This window comes from Microcaecilia unicolor, chromosome 1 (genome assembly GCF_901765095.1).
Source record: "Microcaecilia unicolor chromosome 1, aMicUni1.1, whole genome shotgun sequence".
NCBI lineage: Eukaryota > Metazoa > Chordata > Amphibia > Gymnophiona > Siphonopidae > Microcaecilia > Microcaecilia unicolor.
Genome location: NC_044031.1, coordinates 444,465,235 through 444,488,203, shown reverse-complemented (window position 1 = coordinate 444,488,203; position 22,969 = coordinate 444,465,235). Strand labels below are relative to the sequence as shown.

The following is a 22,969-nucleotide window of genomic DNA, read 5'->3' as shown; positions in this document are numbered from 1 at the left end:
TCATACTGTAGCAGAGTGCATTGGAATCGGGTGCTTGCGCCATCAGTGCCTCTACCTGCTGCTTCACAAGACCCTCAGCTTGTTCTAAGGTCACCAATGCCAGTGCTGTGTGGTACTGGTATCGACAGCCGCCCATACAGGTACCCCCTCAACGTCGATGGAGGAAGCTTTGCCGGAGTCGAGGATGGAGCCTGCATCTTGACGCTGCTTCAGGCAAGGACCACATTCCTCACACTCATGTTCAGTCTCAGCTCTCCTGTGAGGAGTTTTTTTGCTGACTGCCATTCCAATTCATTTGGAGACTCAGGACGAGCCCAGGGCTGAGATGTTCGAGGTCCTGGACTATGACTCTCCTCCTAGAGAGACTTTGACTGTCTTGCTTCACAAGATCTTGTGTAATGTTCAGGTGACAAACTAGGAGTCCTCTCTGTCAGTCCCTGTCCTCCACAAAAAGATTGATACTATGAATCGGATCCAGAATCCACCTGGGTTTGATAGGCCACAGTTGTCTCATCACTCCCTGGTGATGGAATCCATTCTCAAATGAGCCAGACATTCCAGAGACTGCTAGACTGCTTCGGTACCCCCAGGCCGAGAAGCTCAAACTCTAGACTCCTTTGGGCAGAAGATATATCAGGCCTCTGTGCTTATCTTCCATATACAGTCATACCCAGCTCTACATGAGCCTCTACTTGTGGAACTTTATGCGCATTATGACTGATTTGGCAGATTCTCTCCCACCGGAGTAGGCCATATCTCTTCGCTAGCTGACCAAGCAGCAGAAGGTGTGTCAAATTTCTGGCCAGGGGAGCTTAAGATAATGTTGTTGTGGCATCCAGGATGTCTGCCCAGAATATAGAGATGGACCCGGTGGTCCAGCAGAGATTAGTAGATGCCATGTGCTGGGAGGATGATCTTTCTGGAGAGAGGTGGAGGTCACAGACCTCATTAAAAAAAACATACTGATACCATCAATACTCTTTCCCGCATGATGCCTTCTGCACCCTCCTCATCCTACTACTCTCAGAGGCTTAGGTACACTCCTCACCGACCTCTGCATTATCAGCCTCTATGTACTTGTTCTCATCAACAGTGTGCATCTAAGGTTCAGCCAGCTCCCAAGTCAAAATGGGATGAGTTTTTGACTGGCTCCAGCAGAGCATAGCCGTAACAGTGACTGTTCCAGACGACCTACCTGTGGGAGGGAGTCTGAGTTTTTTCTAAGAAAGGTGGCTCCTTGTAACCTCTGACCGGTTGGTTCTTCAGGTAGTCCGTGTCAGTTACACCCTGCATTGGAGACCACCAAAGTGCCCTCCGAAAGCATCTTGCATCATCTCTCAGTACAGGGAAGTACTTGCAGAGGATCTCTCCACCCTTCAAAAGGCCCATGAAGTTGAGCCCGTTCCACCAGGGGAAGAAGGGAAAGGATTCTATTCAGGTACTTCCTTGTCCCAAAGAAAACAGGAAGGATACGACCCATCATAGTCCTAAGGACCCTGAACAATCTTAGTCAAAGAAAAGTCCAGTATCGTTTTCCTGGGCACCCTTCTCCCAATGATTCGGGCTCAAGATTGGCTGTACTCCTGAAATTAAAGAATGGCTATACGCACATCCTTATAAATCTAGGCCACAAGAAGTATCTCAGATTTTGTGTTGGAACACTTCACTTTCAGTGTCTAGTGGCAGTGTCACTATGCAGACTGGGAGTCCATATGTTTTCCTACCTGGAGATTGGCTGATGAAGAGCACGTCGAAGGATGGTGCACAGGAGTTCATGCGGAGAACATTTTGGGTGCTTCAGTGCCTAGTGTTCCTTTTAAACTACTTCAAGTCCCATCTTTTCCAATTTAGTAGTTGGAGTAATTGAAGCCCTGCTAGACATGGAGCAGGAGTGAGCTTTTTTTTTTCTCTGTGCCAAAATTGGATACTCTAGTTGCACTTGCCACTCGGTTTTGAGCCATCCAGCAAGTCACAGCTCGGCAGATATTGATGTTACTAGGTCACATGGCCTCAACTCTGCATATCACTCCCTTGACACGTCTTCACATGAGAACCGCTCAGAGAACCCTAGCTTCCCAGTGGTGTCAGGCTTCCGGTAACCTAGCGGATGTCATCCAGGTAACACCGAAGTTGGTTGAGTCCCTCCAGTGGACAGTTCTATCCAATTTGACCATGGGATTTCTATTCCAAATTCCTCAGCCCCAGAAGGTGCCAATGAAGGATGCATCCTGCCTGGGATGGGAAGCTCACTTGGATGGGCTTCACACTCAGGTGCTTGGTCTGCTCAGGAAACAAATCTTCAGATCAACCTTCTGGAGCTACGGGCAATATGGAATGCTCTAAAGGCTTTCAGAAATTGGCTGTTCAACCAAACTGTACTCATTCAAATGGACAATCAGGTTGCCGTGTATTACACCAACAAGTAGAGTAGGGGGATACTGGAGGCCAATTCAGAAGACCGTCCGGATATGGCAGTGTGCCATCCAGAACAGGATAGTTCTCAGAGCCACCTATCTGGCGGGCTAATCCAGCACCCTGGCCGGCACACTGAGCAGGGTCATGCAACCTCACAAGTTGTCATTCAGAATGGGCGTTGTCCATGAGATCTTCCGAGTGTGGGGCACCCTCTTATTGGATCTCTTTGCCACTCGATTGAATCAAAAAGTCCCTCAGTACTGTTCCAGGTTCAGGGCACATGACAGACCTGGAAAGGCCACTGTTGGAAGCAAGGATACTGGTCTGACCCAATATGGCTATTCTGATGTTCTTAATGGATGCCTTCCTCCTTCATTGGGGGAATAGCCTTTTCTATGCGTATCCTCCTATCCCTCTCGTGGAGAAGACTTTGCTGAAACTCAAGCAAGACCGTGGACCCATAATTCTGATCGCCCTTTATTGACCCAGGCATATTTAGTTCCGTCTTCTTCTGCAGTTATCTTTCAAAGAAACTTGGAGATTGAAGTGTTTTCTGACCTTCATAATACAGAATGAGAGATCTCTTCTACATCCCAACTTCCAGTCCATGGGACCTCAATGTCATCCTCATCCAGCTGATGAAAGCTTCTTCTGCTTGATTCCTGTCATCTGAAGTATTTGACTTGTAAGGTCTTGTTTTTGGTGTCTTGTTACTTTATTGAGCTTCAGGCCCTAGTTGTGGATCCACCTTACACCAAATTTCATAATAACAGAGTAGTTCTCCACACGCACCCTAATTTCCTGCCTAAGTTATTGTTAAGAGTTTTTTTTCCTGAACCAGTCTATCATTCTTCCCATATTCTTTCCAAAACATATCTATCCTGGTGAAAGCACATTGCACACCTTGGACTGCAAGTGATTGTTGACCTTTTATCTGGAGTGAACTATCCCTACCGACAGTCCACCCAGCTTTTTGTTGCTTTTGGTCTCAACAGGATGGGGGGGCACCATTGTGAAACACACAATCTCCAATTGGTTTTCAGATTGCATTTCTTTCACTTATTTCCAAGATGATATGACTTTTGAGGGTAATGGGAAAGCTCATAATGTCAGTGCCGTGGCAGTGTTGGTAGCCCACTTGAGATCAGACTCTATAGAAGAATTCAATGTGGTCTTTAGTCCACACAATTATATCCCACTATTGCCTTGAGCAAGATACCCAACATGTCAGTTAGTTTGGACAAACAGTTCTGCAGAATTTGTTTGGGGTCTAGAATCCAACTCCAACCTTCTAGACCTGTTTTCTGTTTCAAGCTGCACTCTCACACAGTATGTATAGTTTCAGGTTAATTCATATTTTGAGCTCACAGTTGCGTAGCAGGTATGCTCTAAGGATAGCAGGCCATTCATTCTCACATACCCTCCGACCTCCCCTTGCTCTTGTTTTTGTATAGCTAATTTACTGTACTGATGGTCCCATGCTCTCGTGTTGTGCGAGAAAGCACTCATGCACGCACATTGGGGATCCTGGCACTTGCTCTTAAAGCTGTAGGACGCTGTAAAAGTGTTCATCATCAGACGACGTGGATGACTTCACCACACGTGAGAATGAATGCCCTGTTGTCTTCAGAGGATACCTGCTACAGGTAATTGTTTTCACTTTATGCACATTCTGTTTGGGGAAAGTTTGATATATTTTCTCTCTCCAGTGTAAAGTTTTCAAGTCACCCTCTTTGTGACTATCCTCCAGGGTCCTTGTGTTCATGATGAAGAGTCTGGTATGTCCCTAATTGGAAGACCTGCCCTTCAGGCTCTACTGCATCATTACCATTTCTATGAACAATTGAATTGGATGGTGAACCACTGTTATCTTGGTCATTACAATTTTGATATGAATTGTTCCATTGCATTTGGTAAAAGAGAAAATGTCAGCATGAACAGTAAGTAGTGTTTGTTAATTTCATTTAATCTTAAAGGAAAATTAAAAAGTAGGTAAAGTAATCTCTGGGTTTAACTGTGTATGTCTAAAGAAAATGTCCTGAAGTCAAACACTACTACTTAGACTCATAAACTGAGCATTTTAATATATGCTACCTAAAAACTGCTGCTGATAGGCAATAATGCAGACTTCTGATGTTTGATAGTACTTCTTTAACAAGACAACACTTTTCCATTTTCTCTTAGCCTAGTAGTTAGTGCAGTGGACTTTGATCCTGGGGAACTGAGTTTGATTCCCACTGCAGCTCCTTGTGAGTCTGGGCAAGTCACTTAACCCTCCATTGCCCCTGGTACAAAATAAGTACCTGAATATATGTAAACCACTTTGAATGTAGTTGGAAAAACCTCAGAAAAGCGGTATATCAAGTCCCATTTCCCTTTCCCTTTCTTCTCACTTTTCTCTTTACATTTAGATGCTTTGTCTAGCCATGGGCAATGAACTTGTAGTAAAGGGGTTATTACAGTGATGAGGACTTAATATTAAAGTAAGAATGGCTTTTCTTTTGTTTCTAAAGAAGGCTTAATTTTTCCAACCTGTGGTTCACTCTGGTAGTTTTCATCCTCGTTGTCCTCTGTGTTATGTAGGTAGCATGTTTGACTTCTGAGGCGGTTCTAATTTTAAATATGCCCTTTTGTTAAAAATGCTCTTCCTGTTCTCAGAACAAGTGATGAAGATTTATCCATGACTTTTGATAATCACAGAATGACCAACTTTTAAAATTCATTATTTTACTTCAGGTTTTGATAACTCAGGGTATCTTTGGCAGTGTCCTAGCCTTTCTGAACAGTCTCCAAGTTCTTTATCAACATCAAGTACCATGGTAAGTATTAAAATGACATTTGTGTCTCTTTCAAATTTTAGGATTTTATCTTATGCTGGGAAATACATGATTGCATGAAAATACATTGTCCTCTGAGTTTCCTAGCATGGTACAAGTATGGACTTTGACAGATATAGCTTATTTGTCCTGGTGGTGTACAGGTTTATTTAGCAAAATGCATCTAAAAATCATTTAGAGCAATTGGGGAGCATTTATCCATTTGTAGGTGCATACAGAGCTGCTGAAGGAGGGGGGGCAAAATTCCCCATGTTCAGCTTCCAAGGGGGGCTCGGTGCTGGGATCTGTGTGTCTCCTGCTCCTGTCGGGACCTGTTTGATTGTGTTAATGCGATGACCCTGTCCCCACACAGAGGAGCAGGAGGGAGACAGACCCTGGCGCTGCTCCCCCCTTGGAGGCTGGGGAGAAGCAGACACACTGACACAGGAAGGTGCGGGGCGGTAGCGGCCTGAATGAGGGAGGGGTGGTGGCAGCTGTATCCCGATTAGGAAGGTGATAGCTGAGTCCTGAGTGGGAGGGGGGCAGTCTTGGATCCAGCTCGGCTCTGTCTCTCGGTGGCCCTGGGTGCATATTACAAGGGCCCTTCCATTTGATGGGTCTTGGTAGCAGAGAGTCTTCCTGAGTTCTTGGTACTGATACTGGATTTCACCAAAATCCATCTGATAGATGGTTTCAAAAAATGTCCTGAGAGCAAGGCCAACAGTGATTTTCAGTGAGTAGGGAAAACAGAGCACAAAGAATTGGAAGTAGCTGAAACACAAATTCCAGGTATTACACTTTTAAAGTACATGTTTATTACATATTCTCCGAGGACAAGCAGGCTGCTTGTTCTCACTGATGGGTGACGTCCACGGCAGCCCCTCCAATCGGAACACTTTCTAGCAAAGTCCTTTGCTAGTCCTCGCGCGCCGATGCGCACCGCGCATGCGCGGCCGTCTTCCCGCCCGAACCGGCTCGTGCCGGCCAGTCTTCTTTTGTCCGCGCTCGGTACGGTCGTGTTTCGCCGTTCGCGCCCCAAAGTTGACCTCGCGCGTCGTTTATCGACTTGGTTCTAAAAAAAAAAAAAAAAGGTGTCGGAAGGAGACCTTTATGGTTTTCTCCCTTCCCGTACTTCTAGTTTTGCCCCGGTAAGTTTTCTTTCGTCGTCGGGGTAGACCCTATTTAGGCCTCGGTTCGAAGTTTTCTTCCCCCTATTTTTGTGGTGCCATTTTCGCCATTTTGAGTTTTGATCTCGCCGGCGCGATTTTTCCGCCCATGACATCGAAGTCTTCCAGCGGCTTCAAGAAGTGCACCCAGTGCGCCCAGGTAATCTCGCTCACTGACAGGCACGCGTCGTGTCTTCAGTGTCTGGGGGTTGGGCACCGCCCGCAGGCCTGTAGTCTGTGTTCTCTTTTGCAAAAGCGGACTCAGGTAGCGAGATTAGCCCAGTGGAACGTTTTGTTCTCGGGCTGTTCGTTGGCATCGGCACCGGAAGTATCGACTGCTTCGACGTCGTCGGCGCCCGGACCTTCATCCTCACCCCCGATTGCATCGAGTGCATCGAGGCATCGGCCCTCTGCATCGGGGCGACATCGGAGGGCGGCGTCGGTGGTATCGAGACCTCCTCGTCTGCTGATGTCGTCGGATGGTGGTGCTTCGTCTGGAGTGCAGGTGAGGGTTGTCCATTCCCCTGCTGGTGGCGGTGAGCCTTCGGGTGGGTCTCCCCCTACCCTGAGGGCTCCTGCGGTACAGCCCCCACCGAGACCGACCTTCTTCGGCCTCGGCCCCGAGGAAGAGACGGCTGGATTCTACGTCCTCCTCGTCGGTGCCGGGAAGCTCCGGTGACGTGCTTCGTTCCAAAAAATCGAAGAAGCATCGTCACCGGTCCCCTTCCCGTGTCGGCACCGAGAGCTCTGGGTCGCCGAGGGAGTCGGCACCCAGTAGGCATCGGCACCGAGAGGACCGCTTGCCCTCTGTTCAAGAGGTGTCGATGCGCTCCCCTTTGGACAGCCCGGAACAGGTTCTGACATCGACTCCTGCATCGGCTTCCATGTCTTTTTCCACAGCCGCTCTGCACGAGAGCCTCCGGGCTGTTCTCCCAGAGATCCTGGGAGAGCTGTTGCGCCCTACCCCTCCGGTACCGGGGGTGCTTGCGCCACCGGTACCGTCGAGCGAGGCGCCGGCTGGCCCATTGTCCGGGGTGAGGTCTCCGGCGGTAGCCTCCCAGGAAGGCTCCCCGACTACGTCGGTGGAGGGAGCTTCGCCGGTGCGGGCGAGGGAGTCTACCTCTCGACGCTCCCACCGTGGCCGTGGTTCCACGGAGTCGAGCCGGGCACGGTTGCAGACACAGGTCCGTGAACTTGTGTCTGACACCGATGGTGAGGCCTCGTGGGAAGAGGAAGAGGACATCAGATATTTCTCTGACGAGGAGTCTGAGGGTCTTCCTTCTGATCCCACTCCCTCTCCTGAAAGGCAGCTCTCTTCTCCTGAGAGCCTGTCTTTCGCTTCCTTTGTCCGGGAGATGTCTACGGCCATCCCCTTCCCGGTGGTTGTGAAGGACGAGCCCAGGGCTGAAATGTTTGAGCTCCTGGACTATCCTTCTCCACCTAAGGAAGCGTCCACAGTACCCATGCATCATGTCCTCAAAAAGACATTGCTGGCGAACTGGACCAAGCCTCTAAGTAATCCCCACATTCCCAAGAAGATCGAGTCCCAGTACCGGATCCATGGGGACCCAGAGCTGATGCGCACTCAGTTGCCTCATGACTCTGGAGTTGTGGATTTGGCCATAAAGAAGGCCAAGAGTTCTAGGGAGCATGCTTCGGCGCCCCCGGGCAAGGACTCTAGAACCTTGGACTCCTTTGGGAGGAAGGCCTACCATTCTTCTATGCTCGTGGCCAAGATTCAGTCCTACCAGCTCTACACGAGCATACACATGCGGAACAATGTGCGGCAGTTGGCGGGCTTGGTGGACAAGCTCCCCCCTGAGCAAGCCAAGCCATTTTAGGAGGTGGTCAGGCAGCTGAAGGCGTGCAGAAAATTCCTGGCCAGAGGGGTGTATGACACCTTTGATGTTGCGTCCAGGGCCGCTGCTCAAGGTGTGGTGATGCGCAGACTCTCATGGCTGCGTGCCTCCGACCTGGAGAATAGAATCCAGCAGCGGATTGCGGACTCGCCTTGCCGTGCGGATAATATTTTTGGAGAGAAAGTCGAGCAGGTGGTAGAGCAGCTCCACCAGTGGGACACCGCTTTCGAACAGTTCTCCCGCCGGCAGCCTTCAGCCTCTACCTCCACAGGTAGAAGATTTTTTGGGGGAAGGAAGACTGTTCCCTATTCTTCTGGCAAGCGTAGGTACAATCCTCCTTCTCGACAGCCTGCGGCCCAGGCTAAGCCCCAGCGCGCGCGCTCTCGTCAGCAGCGTGCGACTCAGCAAGGCCCCTTGGCTCCCCAGCAAAAGCAAGGGACGAGCTTTTGACTGGCTCCAGCAGAGCATAGCTGACATACAAGTGTCAGTGCCGGGTGACCTGCCAGTCGGAGGGAGGTTGAAAGCTTTTCACCAAAGGTGGCCTCTCATAACCTCCGATCAGTGGGTTCTCCAAATAGTCCGGCAAGGATACACCCTCAATTTGGCCTCAAAACCTCCAAATTGTCCACCGGGAGCTCAGTCTTACAGCTTCCAGCACAAGCAGGTACTTGCAGAGGAACTCTCCGCCCTTCTCAGCGCCAATGCGGTCGAGCCCGTGCCATCCGGGCAAGAAGGGCTGGGATTCTATTCTAGGTACTTCCTTGTGGAAAAGAAAACAGGGGGGATGCGTCCCATCCTAGACCTAAGGGCCCTGAACAAATATCTGGTCAAAGAAAAGTTCAGGATGCTTTCCCTGGGCACCCTTCTCCCCATGATTCAGGAAAACGATTAGCTATGCTCTCTGGACTTGAAGGACGCCTACACACACATCCCGATACTGCCAGCTCACAGACAGTATCTGCGATTTCAGCTGGGCACACGTCACTTCCAGTACTGTGTGCTACCCTTTGGGCTCGCCTCTGCGCCCAGAGTGTTCACGAAGTGCTTGGCTGTAGTAGCAGCGGCACTTCGCAGACTGGGGGTACACGTGTTCCCATACCTCGACGATTGGCTGGTGAAGAACACATCCGAGGCAGGAGCCCTGCAGTCCATGCAGATGACTATTCGCCTCCTGGAGCTACCGGGGTTTGTGATAAATTATCCAAAGTCCCATCTTGTCCCAGTGCAGAAACTCGAATTCATAGGAGCTCTGCTGGATTCTCGGACGGCTCGCGCCTATCTCCCAGAGACGAGAGCCAACAACTTGTTGTCCCTCGTCTCACGGGTGCGAGCGTCCCAGCAGATCACAGCTCGGCAGATGTTGAGATTGCTGGGCCACATGGCCTCCACAGTTCATGTGACTCCCATGGCCCGCCTTCACATGAGATCTGCTCAATGGACCCTAGCTTCCCAGTGGTTTCAGGCTGCTGGGGATCTAGAAGACGTGATCCACCTGTCCACGAGTTTTCTCAAATCCCTGTATTGGTGGACGATTTGGTCCAATTTGACTCTGGGACGTCCTTTCCAAATTCCTCAGCCACAAAAAGTGCTGACCACGGATGCGTCTCTCCTAGGGTGGGGAGCTCATGTCGATGGGCTTCACACCCAAGGAAGCTGGTCCCTCCAGGAACGCAATCTGCAGATCAATCTTCTGGAGTTACAAGCGATCTGGAACGCTCTGAAGGCTTTCAGAGATCGGCTGTCCCACCAAATTATCCAAATTCAGACAGACAACCAGGTTGCCATGTATTACATCAACAAGCAGGGGGGCACCGGATCTCGCCCCCTGTGTCAGGAAGCCGTCAGCATGTGGCTCTGGGCTCGCCGTCACGGCATGGTGCTCCAAGCCACATATCTGGCAGGCATAAACAACAGTCTGGCCGACAGGTTGAGCAGGATTATGCAACCTCATGAGTGGTCGCTCAATTCCCGTGTAGTGCGTCAGATCTTCCAGGTGTGGGGCACCCCCTTGGTAGATCTCTTCGCATCTCGAGCCAACCACAAAGTCCCTCAGTTCTGTTCCAGGCTTCAGGCCCACGGCAGACTGGCATCGGATGCCTTCCTCCTGGACTGGGGGGAGGGTCCGCTGTATGCTTATCCTCCCATACCTCTGGTGGGGAAGACTTTGTTGAAACTCAAGCAAGACCGAGGCACCATGATTCTGATTGCTCCTTTTTGGCCGCGTCAGATCTGGTTCCCTCTTCTTCTGGAGTTGTCCTCCGAAGAACCGTGGAGATTGGAGTGTTTTCCGACCCTCATCACACAGGACGAAGGGGCGCTTCTGCATCCCAACCTCCGGTCCCTGGCTCTCACGGCCTGGATGTTGAGAGCGTAGACTTTGCCTCTTTGGGTCTGTCGGAGGGTGTCTCCCGCATCTTGCTTGCTTCCAGGAAAGATTCCACTAAGAGGAGTTACTTCTTTCTGTGGAGGAGGTTTGCCGTCTGGTGTGACAGCAAGGCCCTAGATTCTCGCTCTTGTCCTACACAGACCCTGCTTGAATACCTTCTGCACTTGTCTGAGTCTGGTCTCAAGACCAACTCTGTAAGGGTTCACCTTAGTGCAATCAGTGGATACCATTACCTTGTGGAAGATAAGCCGATCTCAGGACAGCCTTTAGTTGTTCGCTTCATGAGAGGTTTGCTTTTGTCAAAGCCCCCTGTCAAGCCTCCTACAGTGTCATGGGATCTCAATGTCGTTCTCACCCAGCTGATGAAACCTCCTTTTGAGCCACTGAATTCCTGCCATCTGAAGTACTTGACCTGGAAGGTCATTTTCTTGGTGGCAGTTACTTCAGCTCGTAGAGTCAGTGAGCTTCAGGCCCTGGTAGCCCAGGCCCCTTACACCAAATTTCATCATAACAGAGTAGTCCTCCGCACTCACCCTAAGTTCTTGCCAAAGGTTGTGTCGGAGTTCCATCTGAACCAGTCAATTGTCTTGCCAACATTCTTTCCCCGTCCTCATTCCTGCCCTGCTGAACGTCAGCTGCACACATTGGACTGCAAGAGAGCATTGGCCTTCTATCTGGAGCGGACACAGCCCAACAGACAGTCCGCCCAATTGTTTGTTTCTTTTGATCCCAACAGGAGGGGAGTGGCTGTGAGAAAACGCACCATATCCAATTGGCTAGCAGATTGCATTTCCTTCACTTACTCCCAGGCTGGGCTGGCTCTTGAGGGTCATGTCACAGCTCATAATGTTAGAGCCATGGCAGCGTCGGTAGCCCACTTGAAGTCAGCCACTATTGAAGAGATTTGCAAAGGTGCGACGTGGTCATCTGTCCACACATTCACATCTCATTACTGCCTGCAGCAGGATACCCGACGCGACAGTCGGTTCGGGCAGTCAGTGCTTCAGAATCTGTTCGGGGTTTAGAATCCAACTCCACCCCCCTAGGCCCATGTTTGTTCTGTTCCAGGCTGCACTCTCAGTTAGTTGGTAAATTTTTTAGGTCAATCTCAGTTATGTCCTCGCCGTTGCGAGGCCCAATTGACCATGGTTGTTGTTTTGAGTGAGCCTGGGGGCTAGGGATATCCCATCAGTGAGAACAAGCAGCCTGCTTGTCCTCGGAGAAAGCGAATGCTACATACCTGTAGAAGGTATTTTCCGAGGACAGCAGGCTGATTGTTCTCACAAACCCGCCCGCCTCCCCTTTGGAGTTGTGTCTTCCCTTCTCTTTGTCTTGCTACATATGAGACTGGCCGGCACGAGCCAGTTCGGTCGGGAAGACGGCCGCGCATGCGCGGTGCGCATCGGCGCGCGAGGACTAGTAAAGGACTTTGCTAGAAAGTGTTCCGATTAGAGGGGCTGCCGTGGACGTCACCCATCAGTGAGAACAATCAGCCTGCTGTCCTCGGAGAATACCTTCTACAGGTATGTAGCATTCGCTTTATTTTCTTGATAATCAGTTGGACTAGCTGTTTTATGACCTGAATGTATTTTTTTAATTCACAAAACTTGATTTAACTAATCAGTAGCTTTGTCTTAAATTACTGAAATTGTTTTTCACCTTAGGGGTCTGATGGGCAAATGAATGAAAATTTTAAAAAGCAATTACAGAAAAACAGATTCTCTAGCAAAATAAAGATATTTCTCAGAGGACAAGCAGGCTGCTTGTTCTCACATGTGGGTCGACGTCCGCGTCGGACCAGGAATCGCCATTTTGCAAGCAAAATATAAACAATGTTTCGCCAGAGTTCACGCGCACCAATTTATCGTTTATTTACTAGACAGTCGCTTATTACAAAAAGTAAATCAGAACGGTTTACAATATAATATAACTCGTGCCGCAGTTTTCTTTTCTCCGCATTCTGGTGCGGTAGTTTTTTTCTGTGCTTCTCTCAGGCCCAGTAAAGAGTCTTAGAGTTTTCGATTTTTTTCTTCTGATTTTTCGTTATTTTATTTTTATTGTCATTACAAAAAAAAAAAAGTTCCCATAATGTACTTACTTTTGTCCCCTTTCAAGTTTCCTTTGTTTTTCGTCGCGGCCGGGTTATTCCCTTATATTTGTGCCCTTGTCTTTTATCAGGCACAATCGCGTCTTTTGATTTTGCCGAAGTCGTTTTTCCTTCCTAGTCATCGAAGACACCCAGCGGCTTCAAACCTTGTACTCTGTGCAACCGGACCATCTCAGGTACCGAACCCACACCTGGTGTATCCAGTGCCTTGGGCCCGACCATAGCCCAGCCCCTTGCAGTCTGTGTCTTTGTATGAAGAAACGGACCCAGGCATCTTGAGAAGCCCAACGAGAAAAGCTTTTTTGGGCTCAGTCCGGTCCTTCGACATCGACATCAGTACTGAGGTTGGCGGCGTCGACATCAAGGGAAGCATCGACGTCGGGAGCGGAGGTAATGGCTGCCGAAAGACCAATTCGTACTGGGAGCAGTGAGGCATCGAGTGGGTTTCCACCTGCCTCGAGGCCTCCTGTTATGCAGGCCCCCCGGGACCAACCTTCGTCGGACCTGGCCCCGAGGAGGAGTTTTGAGGATTCCACGTCTTCCTCTTTGGTACCGAGGAGTCTCGATGACAGGCATCGTGCGAAGAAGCACAGTCATCGTTCTCCTTCGATACATGGTGCCGAGAGCTCCGGGGTGTCGAATGAATCGGCACCCGAGAAGCATTGGCGCTGAGAGGATCACTCCCCCTCTATTCAGGAGGTTCCGATGCGTCGGTCTTCTGGCAGCCCGGTACCTGCTCCCCAGCCTCGACATATTCTGCCACCGGCTCCTTTACCGACCCCGCAGCCTTGTCTGACGGCGGCTCTCAACGAGCGCATCAGGGCCCTGCTTTCAGAGCTTCTGGAAGGATTGCTGCTCCAGTCTGCTTCGGTGTCGGGGGTGCTTGCGCCTTCCATGCCGTCTGATGAAAACTCCTTTTGAGCCACTGTTACTTCAACTCATAGGGTCAGTGAGCTTCAGGTCTTAGTAGTGGATGCACCTTTTAATAAGTTTCATCACAACAGAATATTTCTCAGCTCGCACCCTAAGTTCCTGCCGTAAGTGGTGTCAGAGTTCCAGCTGAACCAGTCGATTGTCTTGCCAGCATTCTTTCCACTCCCTCATGCCCATCCTGGCGAAAGCAGCTTACACACCTTTGATTTGCAAGAGAGCATTGTCGTACTACATGGAACGGACAAGGTCCCACAGACAATCCACCCAGCTTTTTGTTTCTTTTGATCCCAACAGGATGGGAGTCACCATTGGGATACACACCATTTCAGTTTGACTGTCAGATTTCATTTCCTTCGCTTATGCCCCTGCTGGGCTGGGCTGGGCTAGCCTTGGAGGGTCATATCAAGGCTCAAAATGTCAGAGCCATGGCTGCATTGGTCGGCCTCCATTGAAGAAATTTGCAAGGCAGCAACATGGTCTTTAATTCACGCATTCATATTACTGCCTTGAGCAGGATACCCAATGTGACAGTCGGTTTGGGCAGTCAGTGTTGCAGAATCTGTTTGGGGTGTAGAATCCAACTCCACCCTCCTAGGCCCATTTTATTCTCTTCCAGGTTGCACTCTCATTCAGATTGTATATCGTTTCAGGTTAATTTGTGTAATGTCCTCTCCATTGCGAGGCCCAGTTGACCACTGTTTGTTTTTTTCGGTAAGCCTGGATGCTATGGATTCCCCACTTGTGAAGACAGAAGCCTGCTTGTCCTCGGAGAAAGCGATGATACTTACTTGTAACAGGTATTCTCCGAAGACAGCTTACATCATATTCTCATAATCCCACCTCCCTTTGGAGTTGTCTTCTTTGTTATTTTTACTTTATTATTTGCTTTAGTGTTAAACTGAGGAGACGGTCGGGAAGACACTTGTGCAAGCTCGTACTATGTGAAGCCTGCTAGGGTTAAGCACTTTATCTAGAGGAGAGAGATGTGGTAGCCGTGTTAGGCCACTTCAAAGGTAATCAATAGAAATAGAATAAAATAACAGTGATATCTACCTACAAATCATGGACACTTTGATGGGCACCAAGGCAGTACCCCAATATGCTAACCTCTTTATGGCTGAACTGAGAGAGACATTCTGAATACATATCAGACCACATCCTTAACATACTACCGGTATATCAATGACATTTTAATGATTTGGACTGAGGGGGAAGATACTCTAAAACAATTTTACAGTTCTTTCAATACATACCATCCTGTAATTAGTTTCAAAATTGACTACTCCCCAGAAAAAGTCAATTTTTTGGACACCACAGTTTCAATCAGCAATGTCCATTTACAAACATCCATATACAAGAAACCCACAGACAAATGCAGCTACCTCCACAACTCCAGCTTCCACCCTTCACATAAAATAATCTCCAAGAATATTGCCTCCTCCCTCAAAATACCCAGGGGAAATTTGCTACAGTACAAGGAAAAGAAAGCCACGGATAGAATCCTCCTTGTAGTGACATACAACCCAGAGCTGGAAAAACTGAGGAAAATCATAAGAGATCTGCAGCCACTACTCCAGAAGGATGAATTACTGAAAGAGATATTCCCATCCCCACCAGTGCTGGCCTTCCGACAGCCACCCAATTTAAAACACAAGCTAGTGAGAAGCAAGCTCTCAATAGAGACCCAAAAAGAAGAGAATGGCACACATCCTTGCAATATATCCAGCTGCAAACTATGCCAAAACATTTCACAGGACCCCATGATCATTCACAAAGGAAAAATATTCAACATAAAGGAATCATTCACATGCTCAACTTCCAATGTAGTATATGTCATCCAGTGTAAAAAATGTGACGAAGGATGCTATATTGGAGAAACAAGCCAGATGCTGAAGAAGAGATTTAATTTACATAGACATCATATGAAAAATGCCAGTGGCAACCAGGATGTTACCTCTGTGGGATAGCACTTTACAAAACCAGAACACTGTACCAATGATTTTATGGTGAGAATGCCGAAAGGAAACTTTAAAACGATACAGGAACGCAAGACCTTTGAAGTCAAAATGATTAAATATTTTGACACCCACCAGACAGGACTTAACAAAGATCTGGGTTTTCTAGCCCATTATAAACCATGAAATTCCACTGTTTTGTCACCCTCTGATCATCATGCATATCTCCCTGTCCCTCGTCCTCTCAACCCTCCCTGTCTCTCACCTAACCCACCCCTCCCTCATCCTTTTAGACCATCACTGAAATACGTTGATGTTTCACTTATATATGCTGTTATCAAAATGTGTTTATTTCTGATCTGACGAAGAAGGGCTGTCTTCAAAAGCTAATAAAAATGTATTAAGTTAGTTCAATAAAAAAGGTATCATCTTATTTTCTTTTCTATGTTTTATTTTATTCACTTTATATAGCAGCTGCAGCTATGCAGATAAGGGCTTTTGACTATCAGTCCCTGAAAGTTCAAATATCTTACGCCTTGGTTGCAATTTTGGTGACATTTGCCTCACCCCAAGAAATCATTAATTGCTATCCCATGGCGACTAGGATTTGGATAATGTTTGTCATGGCTTTGGCTTGTTGCGTGGAATAATAAGGAATACGCTACAGATTATTTTTGTCTCTCTTTAGTTTATTTAGCATTAAAATAATGGCATGTTTGTGGTTTATTTTTTTAGATACTGGAGTCTTCCTCTATGGGGAGTAGTACTGCAATACAGACTCCTGTTCTGCCATCGTGTACTGATCCTGTTCATGAAATCCCAGTTGACAGGCTTATGGCTCAAGGTAAAACAATTTTAATATCTAGTTGATATCATTACTGGTAAATATAAAACATGAGAGAAAAATGATGAAAATGTGTTGTGTTTGTAAAGGATTGATTTTTTTTTTCCTAATCCATGCAAAATGCTTTGTTCATAGGAATTTCACTTGTCAATAAATAGAAGCATCCTTTCAAGTTACATGAGCTCCTGAAATAAGAGATTGAATAGATGTTATTCAATCACAAGGATAATGTTGAACAGAGGACACTTGATAGGGGTTGAAAATGAGAAATGGAAAAAAAATGAAAACATGACAATAAACATTTTTTTTGTTCATTGGTTATGCAGCATAGCTATTGTTTATAGTAGTTAATATGTTTGTAAACCGCCTTGTTTTTTTTTTTTTTACCAAAAAGAAGGTGGTTTATAAAGTGTTCAACTGTAATAATAGGCTCTGTGCTTTCGGTTAGAATATCCTCCTCAAATGGTACAGTTCATGCAATTCATATATTTGTAAACCACCTTGTTCCTTACCAAAAAGAAAGGTGGTATATAAAGTGTTAAACCCTAATAATAGGCTCTTTGTTTACGCTTTCGGTTGGAATATCCTCCTCAAATGGTATAGTTCATTGAGTTCATGTATGTGACACTAGTGAGTTAATATCAGAAAAGAAACATGCTTTTTGTTAAATTATTTGTTCATAAAAGTTTCCCCTTAAATCACCATATCATGATGGGTAATATTTTATTCAGTTTGCGATTTAAACAGAAAATGACCAGTAATTTGCCATACACATCAGTTAATCTTCTAATTTAGTTACAGATCTGTTTCTTTTCTTTTATAATGTAAAGTGATAATCTTGTCATTTACCTAGAAGCTCTGTTGAGCTGCTAAATTGCAAAAGTTAAAACACCAGCCCATATGAATAGTTCTTTCAATACTATGAAATTATAATTATTGCTATTTCTATACATTCCGCAGAATCTGTATGGGTCACATCTCAGGTTTGTGCTTAATTAGCTAATTAAGCGCTAACGATCAAATTGATGTTAAGCACTTAATTGGCAGTAATTAGACCTTAACATGCAGATCTACCCTACACTTTTATATAGAATAGGGCATAGGGCAGATCTGCATTTGTCCTAATTACTGCCAATTAAGTGCTTAAGTCACACTTAATTGGCTAATGTTAGTGCTTAATTGGCGAATGTTATAGAATACTTGGATATGCGAACCGAACTGCCATCAGTTGGACTCAAGGATTTACACCAGCTTTTGGCAGCATAAGTCCTCGCACCCAAAGTTAGGCACTGGAAGCGCACTAAACCAGTATCCTATAAAGGGCACATTGCGCAGAGCAACCTTTAAATACTAGCTTAACACTGATCTTAACTGTTCCTAACTTTGGTCACAATTTACTAAATCTGGCCCTATGTGCTATAGAAGTATAGATTCTCAGACTGGGACAGTTTTCAAAGAAATTTCCACAGGTAAATGGGTGTATACCTGTGGGAAAACAACCCTTTGAAAACTATCCTTCCCCCTCTGCATAGGAAAATGGATGACTGGGTTATATACTAGGATTTCATTTTGACATCCTAGCACATTTATTTTATTTATTTGATACTTGGATCCCACATTAGTCAAATATAATTATTTAGCTCTATGTGGCTTACATAATTGATGTATTTTCTTAAGGAAACTGTCCTGGAAATCAAGTTGCAGGCTTGCTGACTTAAAATATTTTTGGAACTATAAGCTGGCCTCATCTGCTGAATATTATTCTCAAACTGTGTAATATAAACAAGTATTCAAGATACACATAAATTCAGTTTTGGCTTGCATCTTTGAATAGAATTAACCTATTAACGTGATCCAATTCCTCATACAGAATTAAAGCTTATTTTTTGGACCAAACACTGCTACATTCTCATCACTTTCCATGTTAGACTTTTTACAGCATGAACCTGTTTAGACCTCCCTACCCCTTAAGACCTGCAGTAAAAGTTGGCTATCCTTTTTTCTTGTAATCCATTTTTAGTGTTTTGGTTTAATTTGTAGGTCAGAGTGATACCACCACTACAGTATCCCACTGCCCAGAAGATACATACCTTTCTGCTATTGTGTCTGACCACTATACAGTGGTTACACCTCCTCTCCTTTCAGCAGTATGCACCTTACTGGAAAACTTGTTGATTGTTACTCCTAAGGAAACCAGCTCTGCACTTGAACAAGCTCACATACTAATGTCTCTGAGTAGGTAAGAAATGAGTCCTTAAATATCTGGAAACAGATGAATAAACATTTTGTCTTGTTAAAGTTCTATTTTTTTTCATTTTGGCATGAGGAGCATATTAGCATATTCATTTGCATATATATATTCAAATGAATATGCTAATATGAAGGAAGGAAGGGAAAAAGAGCTGGCTTTTTTGGGGAATAACCATAATGAATATGTAAGAGATATCAAGCCAGCTCTTTCACCCTTCTTTCCTCTCTCCCCTGTCCCCTCCATCAATCCCTGTTGTCCAACAATTCTTCTCTCTCCCCTGCCCATCCTGTTTCTTTCCATCCCCTTCTCTTCCCCTCCCCATTCTATCCAGCGTCTCCCTCCCCCTTCAAAGCATCTCCCAAGAACGACAACGTGGATGCAGCAGCAGCAGCTCTCACAGGTTTGCTTGCTGTGTTTGTGAACGGCGACGGCTGCGCGGGGGAGTGGAAATGGCTTCCTTACTTACAGACTGTTACAGTGGACTAGATAGGCCTGGCTCACTCCACTCCCGAAGCTGCAGCGGCGAACGGGCGGGCGGGAAAGCAGCAAGCAAGCAGCCACGCTGAACTCCGTCCTTCGCTTCCTGAATCCTGCCCTCTCTCTGCATCCCGCCTTCCTCTGATGTCATTTCCTTTGGGGCGGGCGGGACGCTGAGAGGGCAGGATTCAGGAAGCGAAGGACGGAGTTCAGCGTGGCTGCTTGCTTGCTGCTTTCCCACCTGCCTGTTCGCCGCTGTGGGAAAGAACTCGTCTTCGTCGTTTGGGGGGGGGCACTGCCCCCCCTCGCCCCCCCCCCCCCCAGTCTATGCCCATGGTTCACCTGCTGGAGAACGGGTCAGGAGGGAGATATGCTGGACTATTTGTGAGGGTTGGGGTAAGAGAAGATAAATGCTGGAATATTTATGAGAGTGGGAGGGGGAAGAGAAGGTAAATTCTGTACTATTTGTGAGGGGGGGGAAGATAAAATACTGGACCATGTGTGGGTGTTGGAGGGGGGTAGGTTAAATGCTGGACCATGTGCCAGTGTTGGAGAGGGAGAGAAGAAGGTAAAATGCTGGACCATGTGTGGGGGTGTGCCTTGACAATTTTAGCACCGTGTAAGTGTGCTATGAGACGAAAAAGGTTAAAAAATCTCAGGACTAGATGAGGGATTCTCACCCCTGTCCTTGGACCACACCCAGCCACTCAGGTTTTCAGGATATCCACAATTAATTAGCAAGAGATAAATTTGTATGCACTACTTACATTATATGCAAATATATCTCCATGCATATTCATTGTGGATATTCTGAAAACCTGCTTGGCAAGGTGTGTCCCAAGGACTGGGTTGAGAACCACTTTCTAGATATATGCCATTTTGGGGGCTGTCCATTATAGAATTCCATTTACTCTAACAAACAAAAACAAAAAATGTGCTTATCTTACAGTGTCTCCATGCTCATAATGCTTGTTAGGGACTAAAATAGAAACAATTAGGGTAAGTGTTTTGTATGTCAGTTAAAAACTGTGACATCGAACTAACAAGTTTATTTATGGATGTTTAATTCCAGTCTTATAAATGGTGACTTGATTGAGAGGTTGTTTTGGAATCTGAAGATTCTACAGCCTCGTCCTTGTTACACTGAAAGCACAAAATCCCAGGTCAGTAGTATGTGTATGGTTTATGATATGTCTACAATGTTATATTCAGTGCCTTGTAAACGTCTCCAGGCCTTTGTATTTGTCACATTTTGCTGTGTAAAAGATACAGTTCAAAATGTGTTATAGGGGTTTGATTTCACTGATGTACGTACACAACATAGGCAACACTTTCAGTGTGAAAGAACAATTTAGAAATATTCAAATAGTAAATAATAATAAACCAGAAAGTCTTGATTGTATGTTTTCACTTCTTTTGTCATAGCAAGCCAAAATTAGCTCCATTTCCAAAAATTGCCTTAAGAAGGCCTGTAATAACTTAAGCAGATCCCACTTGTGTCCAGTCATAGTAGGTGAGCTGATTCAAATATTCCTGGATGAAGAATCAAGCTGTTTGTGTTCTATGAATTTGAAGCAAAGGTCTGAACATAGAAGTGTCAGAAGAACTCTAGAATAAAGTTTTTCAAAAGTACAGAAGATGGTAGTCTATAAGAACATTTTACTGTGTTTCATTACCCCTGGCTCATTGTTAGGTCCATCACTGTAAAGTGGACACAGTTTGGCACTGTCTCAATCAAGCTGTCCCTCTAAACCCCAGGATGTTCACCAAATGTCTGGCAGTTGTAACAGCCCATTTTTCTGTTAAGATCTGCTGGCTTTTCCATGTTTTTGATGGTTGGCTGCTAGCAGATCCGCCCCCAGATCTGCTAATCTAGCTATGAAACAAGACTTCAGGTCTTGATGTTCTTCATAAACTCTGCTATATCCTTTCCTGCTATCACAAAGGCTTTCTTTCATTAAAGTTCTTACGGACAAAGTTCAGCTGAAAACTACAAGACAGACTACAGCAGGGCTACTCAAATGGCGGACAGTGATCTGCACCCCGGAGCACCTCCAAGTGGACTGCCGCAGCAGTGGCAGACTTACATTCTCCTCTTGTCCCAAGTCCAGTTCTCCCTTTGTATCCGACCCCCCCCCCCCCCCCCTTCCTCCTGGGTCTACCTCTGCCCAGGTCACCGGCAGCAACAGTTATTCACACATGCTGTCTGCCTGAGCCTGGAGCATGTTCTGTGCGAATCGCTGCTGTCGCCAGTGACCAGCACAGAAGTAAACCCAGGAGGAAGGGTGGGGGGTCAGATAGAAGGGGGAGCGCCAAAACTGGGGCTGGAGAGGAGGAAGAGAGAAAGAAATGGAGAGAGATTTGGACCTCTTTTCTTAGGGTAAGACAATAGGTTACCTCCACTCACGAGAAAGGTAGGGTGGCACCACAGCCCTGGGAGGCTGCAGTGGTGGCAGAGTGGGATCAGAGCCTCATCTTCAGCTGCTACAACAAATACATGGGGTAGCTTCAGCCCAACTTGTGCGAAACCCGCAGCTTCCTGCCCGATACCAGGTCCACATATTGTCAAGAGGCTGCAGCCCCAGAACCCTTTGCCAGCTGATACTACTGTTGCTTCCTGATGCCCTATGCGCACCCGGGAGGGGGACAGTGCCATGCTCTCCCTGCCCTTATCCCATGGCGAGAGAGCTACCTTTACGCTTCCCCTCCCCTTTATGCACTGTGAACACCACTGGGGAGATGATTGCCATTCCACAAAATCCAGTTTGGGCCCTCTTGATCCTGTCCAGCCCCCTTCAATATAGTAATTTTTGGGAGGACTTGGGACAGGAGCGAAGAAAGAGAGGAGAGATGTTGGACCAGGTGGAGGGGAGAGAGGGAGGGAAGAAAGAGAAATGAAAAGATGGGAGGGATGGAGGAAAGAGAGAGGACAGCAAGAGGTAGTAGAGGAGTAGCCTCATTAGCTGAGAAGTAATATGCCAAGCTATTAGCTGAATGATGATGAACCTGTATTCTGACTTGATCTGACATAGTTGATGTTAGTTTACGGAAAAATCTACAAAGTTGCTTCTTATCTAAAAAAACTTTCTTCTATCTAGGAGGTATAATATGTGTTTTTTGCTAAATGGATGGCTGCCTTATATTGCCTAAAAGTTTGTTTCTATAATGTTACATAGGGTGATTGATTATACACTCATTCTGCACCTGGATTAGCTTGCTACACCCACTGTAATTTAGATCAGTTTCTTTTATCTTGCCTTTAGTTTAGCCACCCCTCTATTTATCCTAACTGACTCTGAGGCATATTTTCAAAGCACTTAGCCTTCCAAAGTTCCATAGGTTTCTATGGAACTTTGGAAGGCTAAGTGCTTTGAAAATATGCCTCTATACCACCCATCTTGTCCCCATCTATATATCAGCACTTGGCCCCTCAGCTGTATGGTAAGCTGTATTGTAGAAAAGCATTAGGATCTTGGCAGTGTTATTTGAATGTTCTAATTGTGTGCTTATTAGATATTTCATTAGTATTATGCTGACATTGTATCATATCTCTGGGGCCCTTTTACTAAGCCGCATAGGCGCCTATGCACGCCCAATGTGCATCAGTTCGTAGTTACCGCCTGGCCCGGGCGGTCATTTCATTTTTTATGCACGTCCACTATGCAATCCAGAAAATAATTTTTTTTTTCGGCGTTCAACAGAAACCGGGCAGTAATCATTCTATGCGCATAGATGATTAGCACACGGTTAACGCGTGACA

The 22,969-nt window shown here is 46.5% G+C and overlaps 1 protein-coding gene across 1 annotated transcript in view; it reads left to right on the top strand.

Moving 5' to 3' along the window:
• RTTN (rotatin) overlaps nt 1-22,969 on the top strand; it is a 478,682-nt gene that overhangs the window by 328,039 nt on the left and 127,674 nt on the right. The window contains exons 33-37 of the mRNA XM_030212687.1: nt 4,166-4,355; nt 5,152-5,234; nt 16,373-16,481; nt 18,522-18,720; nt 20,282-20,372. Of these exons, the coding sequence (XP_030068547.1) occupies nt 4,166-4,355; nt 5,152-5,234; nt 16,373-16,481; nt 18,522-18,720; nt 20,282-20,372 (672 nt within the window). The remainder of the gene's footprint in view (nt 1-4,165; nt 4,356-5,151; nt 5,235-16,372; nt 16,482-18,521; nt 18,721-20,281; nt 20,373-22,969) is intronic.